At 49.0% G+C, this 20,784-nt stretch overlaps 2 protein-coding genes across 14 annotated transcripts in view; one reads left to right on the forward strand and one right to left on the reverse strand.

Moving 5' to 3' along the window:
• Positions 1-2,607, forward strand: part of CROCC (ciliary rootlet coiled-coil, rootletin) — a 67,641-nt gene extending 65,034 nt beyond the window's left edge. For all 5 annotated transcript variants that reach the window (XM_083629163.1, XM_083629161.1, XM_083629162.1 and 2 more), the window contains 2 exons: positions 1,508-1,681; positions 1,781-2,607. In XM_083629163.1, coding sequence (XP_083485289.1) covers positions 1,508-1,681; positions 1,781-1,867 — 261 coding nt within the window. In that variant the 3' untranslated portion in view covers positions 1,868-2,607. The remainder of the gene's footprint in view (positions 1-1,507; positions 1,682-1,780) is intronic.
• On the reverse strand, positions 2,608-20,647 carry MFAP2 (microfibril associated protein 2). 9 transcript variants are annotated; one of them, XM_083629716.1, is made up of 9 exons: positions 20,523-20,647; positions 8,327-8,392; positions 7,327-7,404; positions 6,769-6,801; positions 6,509-6,595; positions 6,027-6,065; positions 4,726-4,813; positions 3,471-3,544; positions 2,608-3,209 (listed from the first exon to the last, which is right to left on the reverse strand). In XM_083629716.1, exons 1-9 carry the CDS (start codon positions 20,590-20,592, stop codon positions 3,106-3,108), a joined length of 639 nt encoding a protein of 212 aa, XP_083485842.1. In that variant the 5' UTR covers positions 20,593-20,647; the 3' UTR covers positions 2,608-3,105. The 9 variants fall into 9 exon arrangements, with proteins under 9 accessions (XP_083485842.1, XP_083485843.1, XP_083485840.1 ...); XM_083629717.1 differs by having other exon boundaries at positions 7,327-7,401; positions 20,523-20,640; XM_083629714.1 differs by having other exon boundaries at positions 6,509-6,598; positions 20,523-20,634.
• Positions 20,648-20,784: the final 137 nt, after the last annotated feature.

The following is a 20,784-nucleotide window of genomic DNA, read 5'->3' on the forward strand; positions in this document are numbered from 1 at the left end:
AGGGAGAAAGGTTGTTTTCTGCTGCTCCAGAGAAGCGGACACGGAGCAATGGATCCAAACTACAAGAAAGAAGATTCCACCTAAACATTAGGAAGAACTTCCTGACAGTAAGAGCTGTTCGACAGTGGAATTTGCTGCCAAGGAGTGTGGTGGAGTCTCCTTCTTTGGAGGTCTTTAAGCAGAGGCTTGACAACCATATGTCAGGAGTGCTCTGATGGTGTTTCCTGCTTGGCAGGGGGTTGGACTCGATGGCCCTTGTCTCTTCCAACTCTATGATTCTATTCTATGATTCTATGTGCAGAGGTGACCACCATACCAAGAACTAAGACACTTCATTGACAACTCTCCCTTTAAAAGAAGTCGTTCTCAAGATGGTAAATTTGGTACCCAGTCCCTCTGTCTGTGGTCGCCTTGCAGGAGAGCCATCACATCTCCTTTCTCCTTCTGCTGCAGTGGTCCTAGGCACACCTACTCAGGAGGAGGCCCCTTCCCAAGTGGTCTGTGGGGTTTCCTCCTTGAGAAATCTGACTCGGTTACCTGGCCAGGCTCTGCTCCCCGCGTTTAGGCGACGCTCGAATTTCCCAACTCAAATTTCTTCTGTTCTGATTGGCGTGCTCAACTGCTTTCTCTCCTTTGATTGGGCTGCCTTCACCTTGGAGGAGAAGCTTGGCATCGTCCAGAGGACCCTAGCGTGGAGTCCTGGTGCCCTTCAGCAGGGGGCCGGTCTACTGTCCCTCAGACCTTGTGGGGGGCTGGACTATATATTTTTTTTTTGGGGGGGGAGAATGAATTCCTATGCCCCACAAAAACCCAGAGATGCATTTTAAATAAAAGGACACATTCTACTCATGTAAAAACACGCTGATTCCCGGACAGTCCGCAGGCCGGATTTAGAAGGCGATTGGGCTGGATCCAGCCCTTAGTTTGCCTTACCCATGATCTAGTGCAACCCCCTGCAATGCAAGAATACGCAGCTGCCCCTTGCAGGGATCGAACCTGCAACCTTGGTGTTATCAGCACCACGCTCTAACCAGCTGAGCTATCCAGCTGCCTTGGCTAGGAGGAGACAAGGAGCCCTGTCTCTCTCCACAAGGAGTTTGGAGGGGGAAGAGAGAACAGCCTGCCGGTTCTGCCTTTGGCCCTGTTAAGGAAATGCAAGCGTTGCCAACCCCACAAGGAGCTAAAGGATTCAGCATAGCCCAATTTTGCCTCATTTCTCTGGTTCAACGACGGAGGGGCCAAAGGAGCTCTGCAGAACACTGACCATCCGCCCCCAATGGGCCTTTGCCTAGGCTGGCAGGAGATCAGTAGGCACTGTACATGCTTCCAAGGCTTATCTCCAGTCTTAAGGACTAGGAACTTGGCTGTCAGTTGAAAGCAGAGGTGGTTGCAACTATTGAATTCTGGGAGATTTGCTGGGGAGGCGGCTGGGTGTCGCAGCAACCATGAGGCTCGAGAAGGCACTGGCCCCCCTGGCGAGGTTTCCCTCCACCCTCTCCTTGCCCAGGCACAGGTGGCAGACTTGGAGCAGGCCCAGACCAGGGTGGACTCCTCAACCCGACACCGGCAGGACCTACAGTTGGAGGCCGAACGGCTGCGCAGCTCTCAGCTCCAGGCAGAACACACCTTGGATGCCCGGGAGAGGGCCCACCGGCAGCGGGTCAAGGGCCTTGAGGAGCAGGTGCGCTTCTTTCCCCGCCTCCGTGGCAGTCCGGGGGGCGGGGGGGGGCTATGACCACAGGAGGACCCAAATGACCCCTGCTTCCTGCCTCTCCCACAGATCTCCACCTTGAAGGAGCAGCTACACCAGGAGGTACGGAAGGGCCAAGCCAAGTTCACCCCTGCATCCATCCTCTCGGCACCCTAGGCTGGACATGCCCACCCCCCTGCAAACAGCCCACTTAGGGGGGGGGGGGTAGAGGCCTGTGTCCCACCTTCTTACTACTAAACAAGCTAACCATCATTTGGCCAGCCTGCTCCTGGGATCTGCAAACCTCTCCATTGATTTGTGTAAAAGACAAATGGCAGGGTTTCTTTTTTCCTCGGCCGTTTGCTCAGATCTGACCGATTCAGATTAATAGGCTGAAGTTCATTCATTCCAGTGGGTCTACTCAGAATAGGACTAATGTTGGCCACAAGCCTCTCTTTTTATTTTAATTGACGCCTATTCGGACTGCATCTGAAACTCCTCCCTTCAGCTCACCATTGCAAAGAGATGCATTTTGTCGCAGAGTTTATTTTCAAACAGCGCTATTCTTCCCCCTGCCCCATGCGCAGCTGTGGGGCTCATGAGGGTGCAGGCAAAGCCCTGCAGGGAGAGGGGCCTGAGAGGAGACACATGTCAATCTGTCTAGGCTGATGTTTCCTCCCTTTCTTAAATGTGACCAAGGTAGTGGTGGTGGTTGTTGTTTTTTACCAAAATGCTCACACTAATCGTGTATGTATATATTTCTCTTTCTTTGGTTCTTTGTGTAACCGTTAATCAACGAACGTAGAAACTTATATTTTTATATTTCTGGTGGTGTTTGTTATTATGGATAAATGTGGACAAGAATAAAAACCTCCTCTTCTCACACCTGGTTGGTTCTTGGAGGAAAGAAATTGCAATACTTTGGAGTTTGTTTTATTTATTTAAACGTTTTGTAGAAAAGTAGGGAGGGGGAATCATACAAAAAGTAGGCGTACAGCTATGGGGGAAGTAAAAACAGCTGCACCCTGACCTTTGGTTGCGCTTCATGGTGGTGGGGAAATGGAAATGGGGGTCTTAATAGCCCCTTGGCCCTCCTAGTGGTTTTTAATATCCCACCGGCCCCTGCAGAGCCCGGGTTGAGCTGCTTTCCCTCTAGCACCGTTTTTTAATTAAAAAAAAGTAATGAAAATTAAACACACTAGACTATGAATGTGCACAAGGTGGGACTCTGCCCTTGCTTCCCGCCGCCGCCTCAAATAGCACCAGTGACTTCCTGCGAGGCCAAGCAGAAGGAGCAAAACGCCAGCCAGGAGAGGCGGTCTTGCGGCTGAGTCACTCTCCCTCCTCCTCTGGGGGTGGGCTCCTGCGGCGGCGTCCGTGGTGCAGAAAGGCCTCCCCTCTCGCCCAGCTCCAGCTCAGCAGCCGCCACAGCTTCTGATGCAGGAGGTGGCCACACTCTGGCAGAGGCCGCTGGTTGCCATGACGCCACACTTGGAGAACTTGTCCCGGCAAAGGTCAGCTGCAGGGGGAAGCGGGGAGCAAACAGAGGTCTCCTCAAGCCCCTCGAGGAGGCAGCCTTGGGCCTAGAGGTTTCCCTCGGGGGCCTCATAAGCAGGCGGAGATCCATCTTATCGGGGCTAGATGCCCTCTCTGGAAAGCTGCTGCCCACTTACGCCCCTCGCAGCCCATGTCTGCCCCCATGGCTACAGTCCCAGGACTGCTTCATCTGCTGGGCTTTCTGAGGCAACGCAATGGGGGGGAGGCATTCAGGCCAGCTTACCTCTGAGCAGCTCTTCATGGGCACAGATAGTGCGGATGCAGATCTCCTTATTGATCACGTAAACGCGGCGGAGGCTAGGGAAAGATTGTGCGAGGGGGTGAAGAGAACGCCACAGCCCTGCGGTTGGGCCTTCCCCCTCCCTGGCCGTTTCTGCACTAGAAGCTTTCCCACCAAAATATTAGTGAGCCATTCCACCCGATCCCACCCTCCAGGGTTCAAAATCCTCCTGTGACATTGACTTGTGCACGAAGCCCGTTAAAAGAGGACAGCGCTGGCTAAGTGGTGAAGTTGATTTATGGCATTCAGAAATTAAAAAGCACTGGCTTGCTAGGCATTGGTACAGAGCTTCTCAATGCTCTGCCTTGGAAGGAATTTGGAGTGGGGATCAGTATCCTGTAGCACAAAACATAGCACACTGATGCCCTAGAAATCACCTTCTAATCTAATATACCGGTAGGTTTTATAATTTTTGACCTGGTGTGCGTATGCGTGCTATGAAAGAATCACAATGTGGGGAAAACTGTGAAGCCAGCCAATGCGTCTGTGTAGCTCCATCCTTATTTCAGACATCGTGATATATATTGGTATATTGCGATGCTTAGCTGGTGATAAAGGTAAAGGACCCCTGGACGGTTAAGTCCAGTCAAAGGCAACTGGGGTTGTGGCGCTCATCTCGCTTTTAGGCCAAGGAAGCCGGCGTTTGTCCACAGACAGCTTTCTGGGTCAGTGGCCAGCGGGACTAAACCGCTTCTGGCACAACGGGACACTGTGACGGAAGTCAGAACACACAGAAATGCCGTTTACCTTACCACCGCAGTGGTACCTATTTATCTACTTGCACTGGCGTGCTTTCAAACTGCTAGGTTGGCAGGAGGTGGTACAGAGCAATGAGAGCTCACTCGGTCACGGGAATTCGAACCGCCAACCTTCTGATTGGCAAGCCCAAGAGGCTCAGTGGTTTAGACCACAGCACCACCCATGTCCCTAGCTGGCGATATATAGCGATGTTGGAAACCAGATATCACCCAGCTCTGCTCAAATCTCTGCAGAGAAGGCAACCAACTGTGGCCCATCCAGATGTTTGGAGGGACCTCCATCTACTCCTGCGAGCCTTGAAAGAGCAACAGAGGCGCTTTCCATGCCTGGCAGAGGCACAAGTCAACACCCTCTTTAGATTTGTCCCCATCCTCTGTGGGTCCTTGGGTGAAGGACTCTCCCTAAGCCAGATAATGACCTCCCTCCAGTGGCTGCTCACCTGTAAAAGCAAATTTCATTCAGGCACTGTTTGCAAGGCTTGTGGACCGAGTAGAGTCTGGTGCAGGGATACTGCTCCTCCTGGCAGTCTGGGAATGGAGGAGAAGGGGATGGGGAGAGTTACTACAAGTGCAGTGACCCCCTGAGCTTTGGGGTGGGGCGATTTCTTCTGTACAGCCTCAGGGGCAGAGGTTGTTTGGGATGAAAACCAGCCCTCAGGCAGCGGTTCTCAACCTGTGGGTCCCCAGATGTTGTTGGACTACAACTCCCATCATCCCTGAGTTCTGGTGTTGCTAGCTAGGGGTAATGGGAGTTGTACTTCAACAACATCTGGGGACCCACAGGTTGAGAAAGGCTGTGCCAGAGTCTACAGGCCGAAGCATCAAGGCATGGCACTGGGGTCAATGCTGAGCTCAGCGATGCAATAGGCTGCCTTCATTCACCAATGCTTAAGAGGCAAGCGACTTGAGCAATGGTCACAAGCGTTTCTATCTAGAATCATTCCTATACTGACTTTCATTCAAAGGAATTTCCAGGCTGGTTTATAAGAACAAAAACACTAAACTCGGCCAGCTGCCGCCACTGTTTAGAACAAAGCTCATCTCCCTCCCTGCTCTCGGCAGCAGCACAGGCAGGGAAAATAGGGACATTCTGGGATCAAACTGGAAGCTGGGGTGGCTTTTGTAATTCCAGGACTGTCCCTGGAAAATCGGGAGGGTTTGATCATAACCCCCTTCTCGTTAAGAAAGCACAGTATCGTGGTTACAAATAAGAATGGGAACATGAATGTTTCAGCTGGGAAGCTGATTTAAATTCCACCAAGCTGTTAGAATTCCTGCTCCATGATTGCAGTCATGGGATTGTTGTCTATCACATGACGGTATGTTTTGACTCCACAGAGTGGGAAGTGATGGAGACAGAATGTTTGTGTTACTGTGTTCCGTGAAGTGGGACTGTTGTCCTTTGTTCATTCTCTTTGCTATCTGATGCTAGAGAGAGAGGGAGCCATGTTGCAGTGCTCCGTGTGTGTTTATATGTAAATAAAGTAGATTAGCCAAAATGCTGAGTTGCTGAGGTCTCTCACGCGAACTGCGTAGACTCTGCGAATCCCTAAGTGTGCCGGTGTCTGTTGGCATCGGTCGCTGTGATGTTCGGGCTGAAGAAAGCTCTTGAAGCTCCCGAACGATCGACCAGGAGGGAGAGAACTTGCCAGTTGGGCATGTGTCTCTGCCAGGGTCCTACTCGAGTGTAGGACGAGCTCCTGACACAAGTAACTCCAAATTTTACAGCATGCTTACTTACCGAGGGGGCCTGGTTCAGTGGGCTCTGTCTGAGGAACATCTAGAACAGGTTAGGTAGGGGGAAATAGAATTAGGGTTACAGATCCAACTTCAGGGCTCTTGATAGTCTTCATTGCAAGCACGGATGCAAACAGGGATAGGCCTCTGGCCTTGCCCTTATTTACATCAGAATATGAAAGCCACAGAACAGCCAGCCAGGGATATCTCAATAGTTAAAATCTCTATAACTGAAGCAGGTCAGTTTGTACCTTCCAGAAGAGGAGGAGTCCGACATTTTTTGCACAGCTCCCAGCAACAGGGGACAAGTGTCGCCCCCCCCTCACCGGGCTGGATTAACCGTTAGGCAAAATAATCCCATGCTTAGGGCATCGAGGGAAAGTGAGGCGGGGGACCACAGAAATTTTCCATGGCCGGATTTTTAACATCAGTGGTCACCCATTGCCCCTTGCACGACACCTCCCTACCAAACGAAGGTGGGCTTACCTTGGGTTGGCGCAGGGATGACTTCCTGCTGGTTCTGCTGTTGGGACTGGTACTGATATTGCTCCTCCGGGGTCTGCGGAGCAATGTCTGCTGTGGAAAGTGGGGAGGGAGAGGGGGGAGGTTCAGCTTCAGCCAGCCTGGCTCTCCCATTTCCACCCCAAAGTCTAAGGCTCAGGACGCACTTTTGGGGAGGATCGTGGTGGAAATAAGTTCTTCCCTTCCCCCAAACTCCCCCAGAGCAGAGGGAAAAGTTGACTCACCATTACCAGCATAATCGTAATAATCTTGGCTGTCTAAAAAAAAGAAGGAAGGAAAATGTTAGGTTGTGGGTGAACATATCAGACGACACAGCGATTCTTCCAACAGCTCTTGTTTATTCACAGGCCAGAACAGAACTGAACTGAAGGGTTCAGCCAACCTGCTTATATAGAGCTCAACTACAAAGCAACAGTAACAACTTTCTGTAACTATCCAATCACTGAACGTCAAATTTCAATCCCTTATTTGCATATGCGGACCTGAGTGAAAACTATCTACAGTATCCCCCTGCTGGCCCAGGGTGAGAACTTCAGTACATAACACCAAAGATGCACAGTTTAATTCCACTGAGGCTGGCAGGAGGTTGAGGAGCAGGGGGCAGAGGCGACAGCATTTCCCCACATCGTGGCTGGGAGATCCTGGGGTTTGCAACCTTTGGCTGCTCCCCAGAGGGAGAGAGTTCTAAGGTATGCACAGCCTAGTGTCACATTCTAGTGTCCTTGATTTGAATGGCATGAGACAGGAAGTGGGGAGTTTCCGCCAGGCTGCAATGCACTCACCTATTTCGTAAGGCACATAAGGTGTGTCATGGTAGGCCGGGTCCTCGATGTCGTACTGTCCTTGAGCCAGGAGTGCTGCTGGATAGAAAGAGGCAGGGGCTCAGCTGGGTCTCCCCATCACCACGGGTGCAGTCTAGGGGCTGCAGTTGCATACTGCGAGAATCCAGAAGGAAACGTCTGCCTGCCCCGAGCACTCTACAGCGAGAGCCAAGCTTGGCTCCCCAAAGGGCCAAATGGAAAAGCCACACCAGTGCAGCCCACCTTCTGCATGCGAAGATTCTCCACCCCTGAGCCACATTCATTCCCCGAAATGCTTCTCTCGCTGGACAGATGGATGGACACACACACAAACGACACCTGCCCCCCCCCAAGCTCTTGATGATCATTTTTTAATACAAGGTGTGACCGGAAAGTTCAGTGAATTGTCACAGAAATCAAACCATCGAAGAGGACCCTCTGTTTGGCAGACTGTTGATGAGCTGAACGGTGGCAAATGTCAACAGAGTTTGTGAGTTATTGAGGCGGGATCGGCATTTGTCCGTCCAAATGATGGCGGAATAATTGCATATTCCGCGTGAAATCGTTACTGAGGTTAGTGAGTTGTCCCACCCTCCATGGTCTCTCGATCTGGCCCCCCCAGATTTCTTTCTTTTTCCAAAACTGAAATCTGCACTGAAAGGGTACAGATCTCCCAACATTTCAAACGTCCAAGCTGCCGTGACGAAGGAACTGAAAGCAATACGAAAAGAGGGCTTCTCCAGAAGTTTCCAACAGTTCTACGAACGTTGTCAACGGTGCATTGTATCAGGCGGGGCCTACTTTGAAGGCCTGTAAGGCATGTATGTTCAAATATTTCTCGCTGTCCGATTTCTGTGACCATTCACCAAACTTTCTGGTCACACCAGGGCAGCAAGTTAAGAGAGGTTCTCGAGGCAGAGCCCTGGATCAGATTGCTTCCATTACTTTGCTCCATTGTTTTGAAATGCGCTGTTCCACTCACCTGGCAGGCACAGGAGGAAGAGATTCAGTGTCCTCCTCATTCTCAGTCTGGGGCAGTCCTGCTGGGCTGGGGAAGAAGCACTTGTAGGGTCAGGATGGGGAAAGGGCTGAGCAGCACAGCTTGGGCTAAAGTACAGCCATTCATTTGACATTTGTCTTGGCTGTTCACATCTATCCTTATGGAAAGTGTGCCCATATTTATGTTTTAATGCCATTTTGTACTGCAATATGTTTCATACGGGACGTGGGTAGCGCTGTGGGTTAAACCACAGAGCCTAGGGCTTGCTGATCAGAAGGTCGGCGGTTCGAATCCCCGTGACGGGGTGAGCTCCCGTTGCTCGGTCCCTGCTCCTGCCAACCTAGCAGTTCGAAAGCACATCAAAGTGCAAGTAGATAAATAGGTACCGCTCCGGCGGGAAGGTAAACGGTGTTTCCATGCGCTGCTCGGCTCCCTCGGCCAATAAAGCAAGATGAGCACCGCAACCCCAGAGTCGGTCACGACTGAACCTAATGGTCAGGGGTCCCTTTACCTTTTTTTATGTTTCATACGGCCGCCCTTTTGCATTTATTTTATTGGCATGCCAAGTAACCACATGGCAACTGTACAGAAAAACACACCTTAGAGGAGATCTGGGTTGTCTTCTGTCTGAAAGAGAGATGGAGATTCCTTTCCACTCCCAAGAGACTCCCTGGATCCTGCCGGGCATGGCCTCTGCGGGCCTAGCAGTGTCTGCATACACCTCCTCCACCTCCTGCCTTCAGCTTCTGCTGGGATTGGAAAGCAGAAGTCCCCCCCCCCCCCGCCCCTCCCTCAAAACAAGCTCTCAAAAAGTTCTGCAGACTTTGCAAAGGCCCTGTTGATCTTGTGCCCTTCTGCAGAACCAATAAATCTGTCCCCAAATGGCACTGGAGACCCGGGAAACCTCTGGGAGGGATTTAGGCACAAAGAAAGTCAAATGTGTGGGCTCAGCTGAGCCCAGTTGTTATTGTTGGTTTCCATTGGGGACGCTGCAATTTCCATCAGCAGCGCATAGCCAGATGTGGTTTGCGGTACCCTGGCGGGGAGAGGAAAACTGGAAAGGGGGCACCTGCCAAATGTTCTGTTGACTGAACATTGTGCATTTAACAAGCAACACAAAACCAAGAGCTCTCGCCAAAAGCTGGGGCAGGCAAGCGGTTTTCCGCTTGAGGGCTGCATTCCTTAGCGTGCGTTGTGGGGAGTCAGGGGGAAGACACATGTTAACTGTGGAAGAAGCCAAAGGTGGGAGGGGTCACCCCTTCTCCTCCTCGTCTGATGGTTAAATGGCTCATTCCAGAAGTCTAAACTGACTGCTTGCACAGAGCTTTCGGAACGAAGTCAAGAGCTGCACAGAACCCGCAGGATGCGTGTCCCTGGTTGCCCCCCACTTTTTAACTGCTGAGAACCCTCCACAACGTCTTCGTCAAAGAATGATTGCTCACTGCTGTCACCCTGAGGGCCATGGCAAATTCATTCAGATACACTACATTTGGGCTGAAAGATGACTCAGGTCTTGCATACCCTCCAACACTCCTCAGATGAAAATACAGTGGTGCCTCGGGTTAAATACGCTTCAGGTTACATACGCTTCAGGTTACAGACTCCACTAACCCAGAAATATTACCTCGGGTTAAGAACTTTGCTTCAGGATGAGAACAGAAATCGTGCAGCGGCGGTGTGGCGGCAGTGGGAGGCCCCATTAGCTAAAGTGGTGCTTCAGGTTAAGAACAGTTTCAGGTTAAGAACGGACCTCCGGAACGAATTAAGTTCCTAACCCGAGGTACCACTGTAGGGACATTTCTCACTCCCCAAAACTGACCTTCCTCAAAACCCCCCACCACAATGTTTTCCCTCCCCTGCAGAGCGTTTCCTATCAGAAGATGGGCATGTTCCAATTTCATTTTATTCCTCGGTAGATTTACAAAACGAAAGACACACGCATAATAAATAAATGTTTAGAAAGGGACAAGGTTAGACGCAGAAACACAAAACAACATTTATAAAAAATCAGGACTCCTTGCACTCTGCTTCGCTTCGCTCCCTTTTTCTTCCTGCCCCTCAAAGCTGGCTGCAGCCTCTTCTCCTTAGCAACTCTCCAGCAGCCACTATGAGCTGCCCAAGGAAGGAGACTGGCAATGGGATGCTCTCCCACAGCCACAAACTGTCGTTAGGGACAAGCACCAGAGCTCAGCACCGGCAGGGGAAATGGGGACATCCCGTGATGAAATCAGAACCCGGGAGGGCTTTCGTAATTCTGGGACTGTCCCTGGAAAACCAGGACATTTGGAGGGTATGGTTTTGCATGCAGCCCCTGCAAGAGATGCCTAAGGAATTGTACCCCATAGGCGGTTGAAATAGATACCATATTTTTTGCTCCATAAGACACACCTGACCATAAGACACACCTAGTTTTTAGAGGAGGAAAACAAGGAAAAAAAATATTCTGAACGAAACAGTGGATGTATGATTTTTGTGGTTCATGCTGTGGCCACAGACATGTGATCTGATGGTGAATTTGGGGTGACCCAATGCAAAAATCCTGAGGATCCATGTGGATCTGTGCTTTGCAGTCACGTTTTTGCGCCATTGCGGCCCCACGCAACAGTGGGTGCGTGATTTTTTTGGTGCAGGCTGTAGCCGTGGACATGCTATGTGATCTGAAAGTGAATTTGGGGTAACCCAATGCAAAAATCCTGACGATCCATGTGGATCCGTGCTTTGTAACCACGTTTTTGCACACAACAGCCTCCTTTATCTCTAGCGTCCCTTATCTCTCTCCCCAATCGGCAATCGATCAGCGGCTTTGTTTCAACACCCACTTCCCTCTTTCAAAAAAAAAAAGCATTATCTGCTTTTTGCCCCTGGGCAATTCGGCTCCAGGGACCACACATTCGCTCCATAAGACGCACAGACATTTCCCCTTACTTTTTAGGAAGAAAAAAGTGCATCTTATGGAGCTAAAAATACGGTAGTTCTGTCTCCAAGACCCTCAGCATCTGAATACCTGTCAGTCACAAGACCGAAAGAACAGGATCTCCATTAACGTGGCTGCTCACCATCTTTGTTTTGTCAGTGTTGTTCCCTCCATAATTTTGTAGGCTGTGAGTACAATGAGCAGGGAACCTAAATATGGACTCCCTGTAACCCTTTTTATGTCTGTAGAAGGCGGTGCAAGGCTTCAAGCCTGGAGGTCACAAAAGACCAAAAACACCAATTAAGAGGGAAGGTGCTGTCAGGAAACGTTCTGATGAAAGAAACCCAACCTGACCACTTTCCAGCAATGCGGTGCCCTTTTTATTTTTAATTGCTTCGATTTCTCCATGCATCGTTGCCCAACACTGCAGGAGCGGGAAGGGGAAGAGGAAAGGAAAGAGGCGCAAAGCTCCTTGCCAGATACTGAAATAGATGCCCAGGTGCTCTGAACAAAGAGGTCTGGCCTGGAACTCGCCTTGTAGTTGAGGAAAGTTTCCTGGAATGCTTTCCCCCGCCTCTGCAAAAGTCATTTAAGAGTCTGGGGGGGGGGGGGAATGCTGCAGCAGGCTGCCAGCAGGACCTCTTCCACGCTGGGATTCTGAATCCATCTCCAACAGCGGCAAAATCCCCCGCCCCCTCTCTCGCCATGCCTGTTTGCACAGTTCAGGAGAGAGGGAGAAAGCTGCTTTGTCCTTCGGCTGGGCATCCCCAGTGCAGCCAGCTTAAAACATGATTGCTCCCCTTGTCATAGGAATTAAAGGTAAAGTTAAAGGGACCCCTGACCATTAGGTCCAGTCGTGGCCGACTCTGGGGTTGCGGCGCTCATCTCGCTTTATTGGCTGAGGGAGCCGGTGTACAGCTTCCAAGTCATGTGGCCAGCATGACTAAGCTGCTTCTGGTGAACCAGAGTAGTTTCCATTTACCTTCCTGCTGGAGTGGTACCTATTTATCTACTTACACTTTGACGTGCTTTCAAACTGCTAGGTTTTATTAAGTTTGAAACCAGCTAAATACCCGTATTCTTCTATCTTATTCAGTGCTTCCACTGCACTGGACATTGGTTGTTCCAGTGTCAATACCACATCGTCCGCAAAAGCCTCATACTCTTTAGAACCAATCCTAATACCTTTTATCTCTTTTGTTGTTTCTATTTTCTTAAGCAGGACCTCCAATATTGTTATAAATAACAACGGCGATAGTGGACACCCCTGCCTTGTCCCTTTTGTTATCTCAATTTTTTCCGTCAAGGTGTTATTAATTATCAGTTTGGTATGTTGTTCCGAGTATATAGCCTTAATTCCATTTAGAAAATTATCTCCCATATCCATATTTTCCAAATTTCTTTTCATAAAGTGCCTGGACACATTGTCAAATGCCTTTCGAACTGCTAGGTTGGCAAGGGCAAGGACCGGGCAACGGGAGCTCACCCCGTTGCGGGGATTTGAACCGCCGACCTTCTGATTGGCAAGTCCTAGGCTCTATGGTTTAACCCACAGCGCCACCCGCGTCCCTGTCATAGGAATTAGGCAAACCGTAAACAACTGCAGGAACGTAACAAGAGGTAAATGAACCCACAAAAGTTTAGGATCAGCGTTTCCTTCTTGGTGAGCTACCTTCTCAGGTTGATGAGCCCCATCTGCCCCTCGCTTCTTTCTACAGGACAGGCTGAAGCCACTTTCTTGACCACTGGACCCACTCTTGGTCTCGTCTGTCGTCACAGGCAGGGGAAGACCCTAACTTGCCCGAGGGTTTGAGATCCATCAGCTACCCTCACCTGGTTTAGCTGGGCAGTTGATGTTGTTCCTGGCGTGTGGCCGCTGTCAGTTTCTGGATGCAGAGCTCCGGGTAGGGACCAAAGGTGGCCAAACTGTTCCAGGAGGAGCACAACGGTGTCCCCCCAACCCAAACATCCCCCACACCCCGAGAAGATAATTAAGCACACAGTGACTGTAGGGCCTCCCTCTCAGCAATTGGTTTAAATAGATGTATTAAATTTGGCTTGTAGGTCGGGCTGGCTCCAATTACATGGTGTGTGTGGGGGGGGGAAGCCCTTTGCGCATGGGCAGAGATGTGATGCAAGTTCACCAGGGGCATTGGAGCAAGATGTGGTAGTTGAGCTCTCCCTCCTCCACATCAAAGAACCTCCCCCACCGTCCCCCTCTAGCCAGGAAAGGCGACCCTGCTCCCACTCTCCCTCCCTCCCTCCTGGAAGGCCCCCACCACACTGATGTTTTTGGCAGAAGATGCTGAAATGGGGGGGGGAGGCCCTCCTCAATGCCCAAGATGTGGGAGGGTAACACTTTTAGGGAAACCAGATGTTTTTTTGCAAGGCACATCTGGGAACAATCAGTCAGCTCCTGCAAAGGAAAGAATGCCTCAGGAACCTCCTGAAACCCCACCTTCTAGGAAAAGCCCCCTCCTCCAAAGGCCAGGAGAGGGAGCAGAGAACAAAAGGGAACCCCCCCTCCTCCACCACCAACACAGATATCGCAAGGATTTTGGACCTCCAAAATCGACCCACAATATCTTGTACCCCACAAAAAAAACTTACTTACAAGGGCTTTCATAGTGACTTTCCAAGAAATACAACCCCCCTCCTCTCTGCCCCCAGCCAAAATTCCAGACATCAGGAAATGGAAAGGAGGGGGCACTGAACATCTGCCAGGGGCCAACTCACTCACTGAGCTGTTGCATTTACAATGAATAGAGCACACATATTGTCCTTAATCTCACTACCTTTTCTTCATCCTTCAAAAGTTTCCCCTTCCATTGGAAATTCCCTTAAAACAACGCCAACATGCAATTTGGTATTTAGACAAAAGTTAACCAAGGAGGACCCCTCAAAGCCGCCTTCGCTCTGGATTAAAAGCTGCAGTTGAAACAAGAAAAATAAACCTGCCTTTCCGAAAAACACCCCCTTACTCCTTCACTGCCATTTGCTTTAGTTTTGGGGGTCGTGATCCTGACTGAAGGCGAAACGGTCCCTGTACATTTTGCCCACCACTCTTGCCTACTGGTGAGCTCTAAAGGGGAACATCCAAAAATGGCACAAAACCTCTGTGCATGCACAGAGACACACAGGAATGACTTACTGGTCTGAAGGTCTCTTTTCCTTTCACTCCCCCTGCTATCCTCCCAGAGACTGGATCTCTTTTGCCCACTTTCAAGAGAGGGGGAAAGAAATCTGTCTTGCAATGCAGCTTCTCCCCTGGGTCCTAATGCTACCTTGCTTTAAAGGCAGAGGGTTTCCACACATTTCAACCCCATCCCACTTAATTAAAACCAGAGAGAAGAAGCGGGGAAGAACAACAACAGGTGAGGTCTCTGCAGATTGGAGGCATGCAAATGTCCCAATCTTCAGTAGGGGGGAAAGAGGACCCAGGGAACTACAAACCAGACAGGTTGACTTTGATACCAGCAAAAGTCTTACAACAGATAATTAAACAATTGGTCTGTGAGGACTTAGAAAAGTATACTGTGGTCGCTAGAGCAAGCATGGGCTTCTAAAGAACAAGTTATGCCAGATCAAACTTACTTCTGTTTTTGATAAGAGTTGCAAGCTTGGTGGATCAGGGGAAAGCTGTGGATGTAAAACGTCTTGATTTCATCAAGGCTTTCCACAAAGCCTTCTTGAGAAGCTGGCAAAAGGTAGGGCAGGCAATGTGAATGTTGGGTGGATTTGGAGCTGACTGATAGAACCCAAAGAGCGATTCGGGGGGGGGGCAGTGCCAAGTGGGGTGCCACAGGGTTCTGTCCCAGGCCTGGTGCTGTTCAGCATATTTACTTGGGAGAAAGAACTGAAGGGATGCTCATCCAGTGTGCAGATGACTCCAAACAGAAGACACAAGTGGGATTCAATAGGACCTTAACAGATTGGAGAACAGGACCAAAGCTAACTAAAATGAATCTCAATAGGAACAAATACAAGGTTCTACACTTGGTAGGAATAATCCGAATTGTCTAAAAAGGCCTCCACTCTTCTATAAAAAGTTCATCATTTTGCTGACTTAATTTTGTTCTCAACTTTGACATTTCCACACAGTCCTTTAAAAGCCACTGTTCCTTCACTGGAACCTTCTCTTCTTTCCATTTCTGTGCATACAATATTCTAGCTGCTGTTGTCACATGTATAAATAGTTTGGTTGTCTTCTTCAGAATGTCTATACCTGTTATCCCTATAAGAAAAGCTTCAGGTCTTTTGGGAGTAGCCCTCTTGAACAGCTTCTTCATTTCGTTATAAATCATTTCCCCAAAGCCTTTAGCCTTTTACATGCCCGCCACATGTGAAAGAATGACCCTTCTGCCTGTGTTATTTGACGTTAAATACTACCTGTACATCTAGGTTGCATCAACAGAAGTACAGTCATTACCTCATGTTATGTTTGCTTCATGTTACGTTCTTTCGGGTTACGTCCTGCGGCGACCCGGAAGTACCGGAAAGGGTTACTTTCTGGTTTCGCTGCTCATGCATGCGCAGAAGCGCTAAATCGTGCTTTGCACATGTGCACAAGCGCCAAATCGTGCCGCGCACCTGTGCAGATATGGTGCTTCAGGTTGCATTCTTTTCATGTTGCGAACGGGCCTCCGGAACGGATCCTGTTCGCAACGAGAGGTAGCACTGTATAGCGTCCAGATCAGGGGAAGTACTAGTACCACTCTATTCTGCCTTAATCAGACCACACTTGCAATACTGTGTCCGATTCTGGGCACCACAATTTAACAAGGATGTTGACAAGCTAGAACGTGTGCAGAGGAGGGCAACTAGGATGATCAAGAGTCTGGAAACTACTCGGCATGCACAACACTCAGGGAAAATATGTATAAAATGATGTATAGGTGGTATGTAACGCCCGTAAAATTGGAAAAAATATATAAAACTGGTGATAAATTATGTTGGAAGTGTAAGATCAAGGAGGGCGATTTCTATCATATGTGGTGGTTGTGTGAGCCTATCAAAAAATTCTGGGAATCTATTTACAATGAATTAAAAAAAATCCTCAAATATACCTTTATAAAAACACCCGAAGCCTTTCTGCTGGGGATAATTGGGGAGGAAATCAAAAAGGAAGACCAAACACTCTTTCAGTATGCGACAGTGGCTGCCAGAACTCTAATAGCGCAGAATTGGAAGACATAAAAAATCCCAACTATAAACGAATGGCAAACCAAACTATTTGACTATTTAGAACTGGCAAAAATGACACAGAAAATAAGAAATCAAAAAGACATAAAGTTTAATAAAGAATGGAATAAATTTATGACATACATGGAAAAAGAGGTAAAGAATCTAAAAATCACAGTAGGTGTGACGTAACACTTGTGACGTAAAGAGTCTTTTGAGGAAAAGAAACTGCAGATAAAAAATCATATAATATATTCTGAAACCGAGATGAAGGGAAGTCAATTAATGTTGTGTGTTATTTAGTTATTTAGTTAATGTAAGTTAGTTAGTTGGTGTTTTATGTTAGGTGATGTTTTTTCTTTTGTTTTTTTATTATTATTATTTCTTTTATTTATGTACTCCTTTTTTGTATGTATGTGTTATGTATGTTTATTTCTTCACTTGTTTTAATGTTGGATGTAGCAAAATGAATTAAAACAAAACAAAAAAGAAAATGAAAAGCAAAAAAAAAAAAAAGTCTGGAAACTAAGCCTTATGAGGAGCGCTTGAAGGAGCTAGGTATGTTTAGCTTGGAAAAGAGGAGACTGAGAGGAGATATGATAGCGATCTTCAAATATCTTAAGGGCTGTCACTTGGAGGAGGGAGCGTGCTTGTTTTCTCCTGCTCTGGAGGGTAGGACTCGAACCAATGACTTCAAGTTGCAAGAAAGGAGATTCCAACTAAACATTTGAAAAAAACTCCCCCCCCCCCAATTTTTTAAAATTAATTTTCCAAAACTTTTAAAACACACAAACGAGCAAACAAACATACATACTATTTAAATCTTGGTAACATTATTTAGTGACTTCCTCAAATCCCCGTTGTTGAATTTCGTTATATATCATTTCAACAGTTTTCCAAACTCAATTTTCTCAAAAAGTTAACTTAGTCACTTAACATCTTTCATTCTTTCAAATTTGTCTTAAATTCTATCCTTGCATACTTAAATCCTAAGCCTATCTTGTATTTGCAAGCTTTTCTAATTAAATTATTTTGACATATTTAGCTAAATAGTCTTTAAATTTCTTCCATTCTTCCTGGTAGTCCTCCTCCTTCTGGAGGAGCAAGAGCTGTTCAACACTGGAACAGACTCCCACGAGAGGTGATGGATTCTGCTTCCTTGGAGGCTTTTAAACAATGGTTGAATGGCCATCTGTCATGGATGCTTTAGCTGAGATTCCTGCATTACAGGGGGGTTGGGCTAGATGACCCCTGGGTACTTTCGAACTCTAAGATTCTATGATTCCATCGTTTTCAAATAGTTTTCATTTAAAGCATAACAGGCAGTGAATTTCATATGTTTTTTCCATAGCTTCTCCCAATAAACCATATCAATATGTAAATCTTTTGTGTGGTCATTATTGAGCTGTGAATCCTGCACTGCAGGTAGGGTTACCACCCACTCTGTAGAATACAGGATTGTCCCTTATTTCAATGCAAAATGATTCAATACAGGACACAGTTTGTCCTGTATTTTCCCTATTTCTGCCTTGCGGCTGCTGCTGCTCCCCCTGCCTCTCACTTCTTTCCTTTCCTTTTTTCTCCTTGTTAAGTTGTGGGTGAACATACCAGACGACACAGCGGTTCTTCAAACAGCTCTTGTTTATTCACAGGCCAGAACAGAACTGAACTGAAGGGTTCAGTCAACCTGCTTATATAGAGCTCAACTACAATGCAACAGTAACAACTTTCTGTTGTTACCGGGACGTGGGTGGCGCTGTGGGTAAAACCTCAGCGCCTAGGGCTTGCCGATCGCATGGTCGGCGGTTCGAATCCCCGCGGTGGGGTGAGCTCCCGTCGTTCAGTCCCAGCTCCTGCCCACCTAGCAGTTCGAAAGCACCCCTAAGTGCAAGTAGATAAATAGGTACCGCTTTATAGCGGGAAGGTAAACGGCGTTTCCGTGTGCTGCACTGGTGCCGGCTCGCCAGAGCAACTTCGTCACGCTTGCCACGTGACCCGGAAGTGTCTCCGGACAGCGCTGGCTCCCGGCCTCTTAAGTGAGATGAGCGCACAACCCTAGAGTCGGACACGACTGGCCCGTATGGGCAGGGGTACCTTTACCTTTACCTTACAATGCAACAGTAACAACTTTCTGTAACTACTCAATCACTGAATGTCACTTTCAATTCCTTATTTGCTTATGTGGACCTGAGTGAAAACTATATACAGTATCCCCCCCGCTGGCCCAGGGTGAGAACTTCAGTACATAACACTCCTCATTCCCTCTTCTCATCTGGTCCCAAGGTGGAGCAAACCAGGGCAAGGCTTTGAGGTTGTCCTTTCCAGTCCTCTGCAGCTTTGACACGGGTTAAAGTGGCAATCCACCTGGGAGCAACAGGCCCTGTCCCTCAGACAGCAACACCTTCCGAGGCTCCAACAAGAAGTCTTCCTGTGTCAGTGTAGCCCAGAAGCCTCCGTTCTGCATATTTGAGAGAGGAGGAGGAGGGCTGGGGGGGGGGGTAGCTCCTCACAAGGCTTGCCCTTCCAACCACCCTTCCCCCCCGTCATTCAGAAATTTATGTGGAATGTGGAACAAAGCTCATCCCCTCATCAGAATATGCCTCTGCCTCCTGCATGCATTGTTGCACAGGGCTGCATATGTGTGGAAAATAATAATAATAATAATAATAATGATAATAATAATAATAATAATTTATTTATACCCCGCCCATCTGGCTGGGCCTCCCCAGCCACTCTGGGCGGCTTCCATAAAAACCAAAAATACAGTAAAATATCACACGTTAAAAACTTCCCTGAACAGGGCTGCCTTAAGATGTCTTCTGAATGTCAGGTAGTTGTTTATCACTTTGACATCTGCTGGAAGGGCGTTCCACAGGGCGGGCGCCACTACCGAGAAGGCCCTCTGCCTGGTTCCCTGTAGCTTTGCTTCTCGCAATGAGGGAACCGCCAGAAGGCCCTCGGCGCTGGACCTCAGCGTCCGGGCAGAATGATGGGGGTGGAGACGCTCCTTCAGGTATACTGGACCGAGGCCGTTTAGGGCTTTAAAGGTCAGCACCAACACTTTGAATTGTGCTCGGAAACGTACTGGGAGCCAATGTAGGTCTTTCAAGACCGGTGTTATATGGTCTCGGCGGCCGCCCCCAGTCACGTGCATTCCAGCTCCAGATAGCAAAGCACAGATTTACAAAATTATGTGTGTGTGATAAATGTCAGAGGGGCCATCCGGTTAGGCTGCAATAGACTGCAATGGATTGCTCTGAAGACATTTCAGCACCAGGTGGAAAAAGAAAAGCACGCCGCTATCCTGTCCTATATGGTGGAACCTTGGGTTACAGACGCTTCAGGTTACAGCCTCCGCTAACCCAGAAATAGTACAGTCATACCTCGGGATAAATACGCTTCAGGTTGAGCGCTTTCAGACCTGGAAGTAACGGAGCACGTTACTTCCAGGTTTTGCCGCTCGCACACGCGCAGACGGTCAAAAGGATCTTGCGTTCTGTTCGGGATGCGAACAGGGCTCTGGAACGGATCCCGTTCGCATCCTGAGGTACCACTATACCTCGGGTTAAGAACTTTGCTTCAGGATGAGAACAGAAATCGTGCAGCGGCGGCGCAGCGGCGGCAGCAGGAGGCCCCATTAGCTAAAGTGGTGCTTCAGGTTAAGAACAGTTTCAGGTTAAGAACGGACCTCCAGAACGAATTCAGTTCTTAACCCGAGGTACCTCTGTGTTTTGCCAGAACAAAGGTCGCAACCCTAACTGCAGGGTTTTGGACCAGATGACCACTCTGCGATTCTATAAGAGGATTAGACAAATTTATGGGGAAGAGGACATCCAACAGCTACAAGCCGCGATGGCTCTGCTCTGCCTCCGCTGTCGGGAGGTTACCCGTTGCTGGAAGGACTCAGGAAGGCGGGTCGGGAGAATTGCAGCAGCCTTCTCCGTGCTGAACGCGTGTCCACCCATTCACACGTGAACGTAGCACGTGGCGCACCCACCAGGCGACCATGGCGACACCCGATCCTCGGAGCTCCGCGACCCTCCCTGGGACCCCCCGACACCCACCCAAGCCGGACACGGCAACCTTTGAGCAGGGGCAGGGAGCGCGCACGCACGAGCCCCTTAACCCGGGAGGAAGGGGAGGTCTCGTCCATGGCCGCAGTCAGGAGTAATTCAGCTCTTGGGCTTTCTTGTGTCTACGTTCTCCTCCTCCCGCCACCCTCAACATGGCGGCCACACTAGTCCCACTACGGCCGACGTCTAAAGCCCCACTCTCGCGTCAGGCGCTCCGAATGCCGCGGGACCTCCTCCTCCCGCGCGCACCTACGTGCTTGCGTCCCCATGGC

This window comes from Podarcis filfolensis, assembly GCF_964270895.1.
Source record: "Podarcis filfolensis genome assembly, chromosome: 8".
Classification (NCBI taxonomy): domain Eukaryota; kingdom Metazoa; phylum Chordata; class Lepidosauria; order Squamata; family Lacertidae; genus Podarcis; species Podarcis filfolensis.

Excerpts from the sequence above, each read along its gene's own strand:
- MFAP2 (XM_083629714.1), bottom strand. The coding sequence starts at position 20,592 with ATGGACGAGACCTCCCCTTCCTCCCGGGTTAAGGGGCTCGTGCGTGCG. Across the intron at positions 6,802-7,326 it reads TTATGTGCCTTACGAAATAG|ACAGCCAAGATTATTACGAT; the intron begins GTGAGTGCATTG and ends TCTTTTTTTTAG. Across the intron at positions 3,545-4,725 it reads AATGAAATTTGCTTTTACAG|CCTCCGCCGCGTTTACGTGA; the intron begins GTGAGCAGCCAC and ends ATCTTTCCCTAG.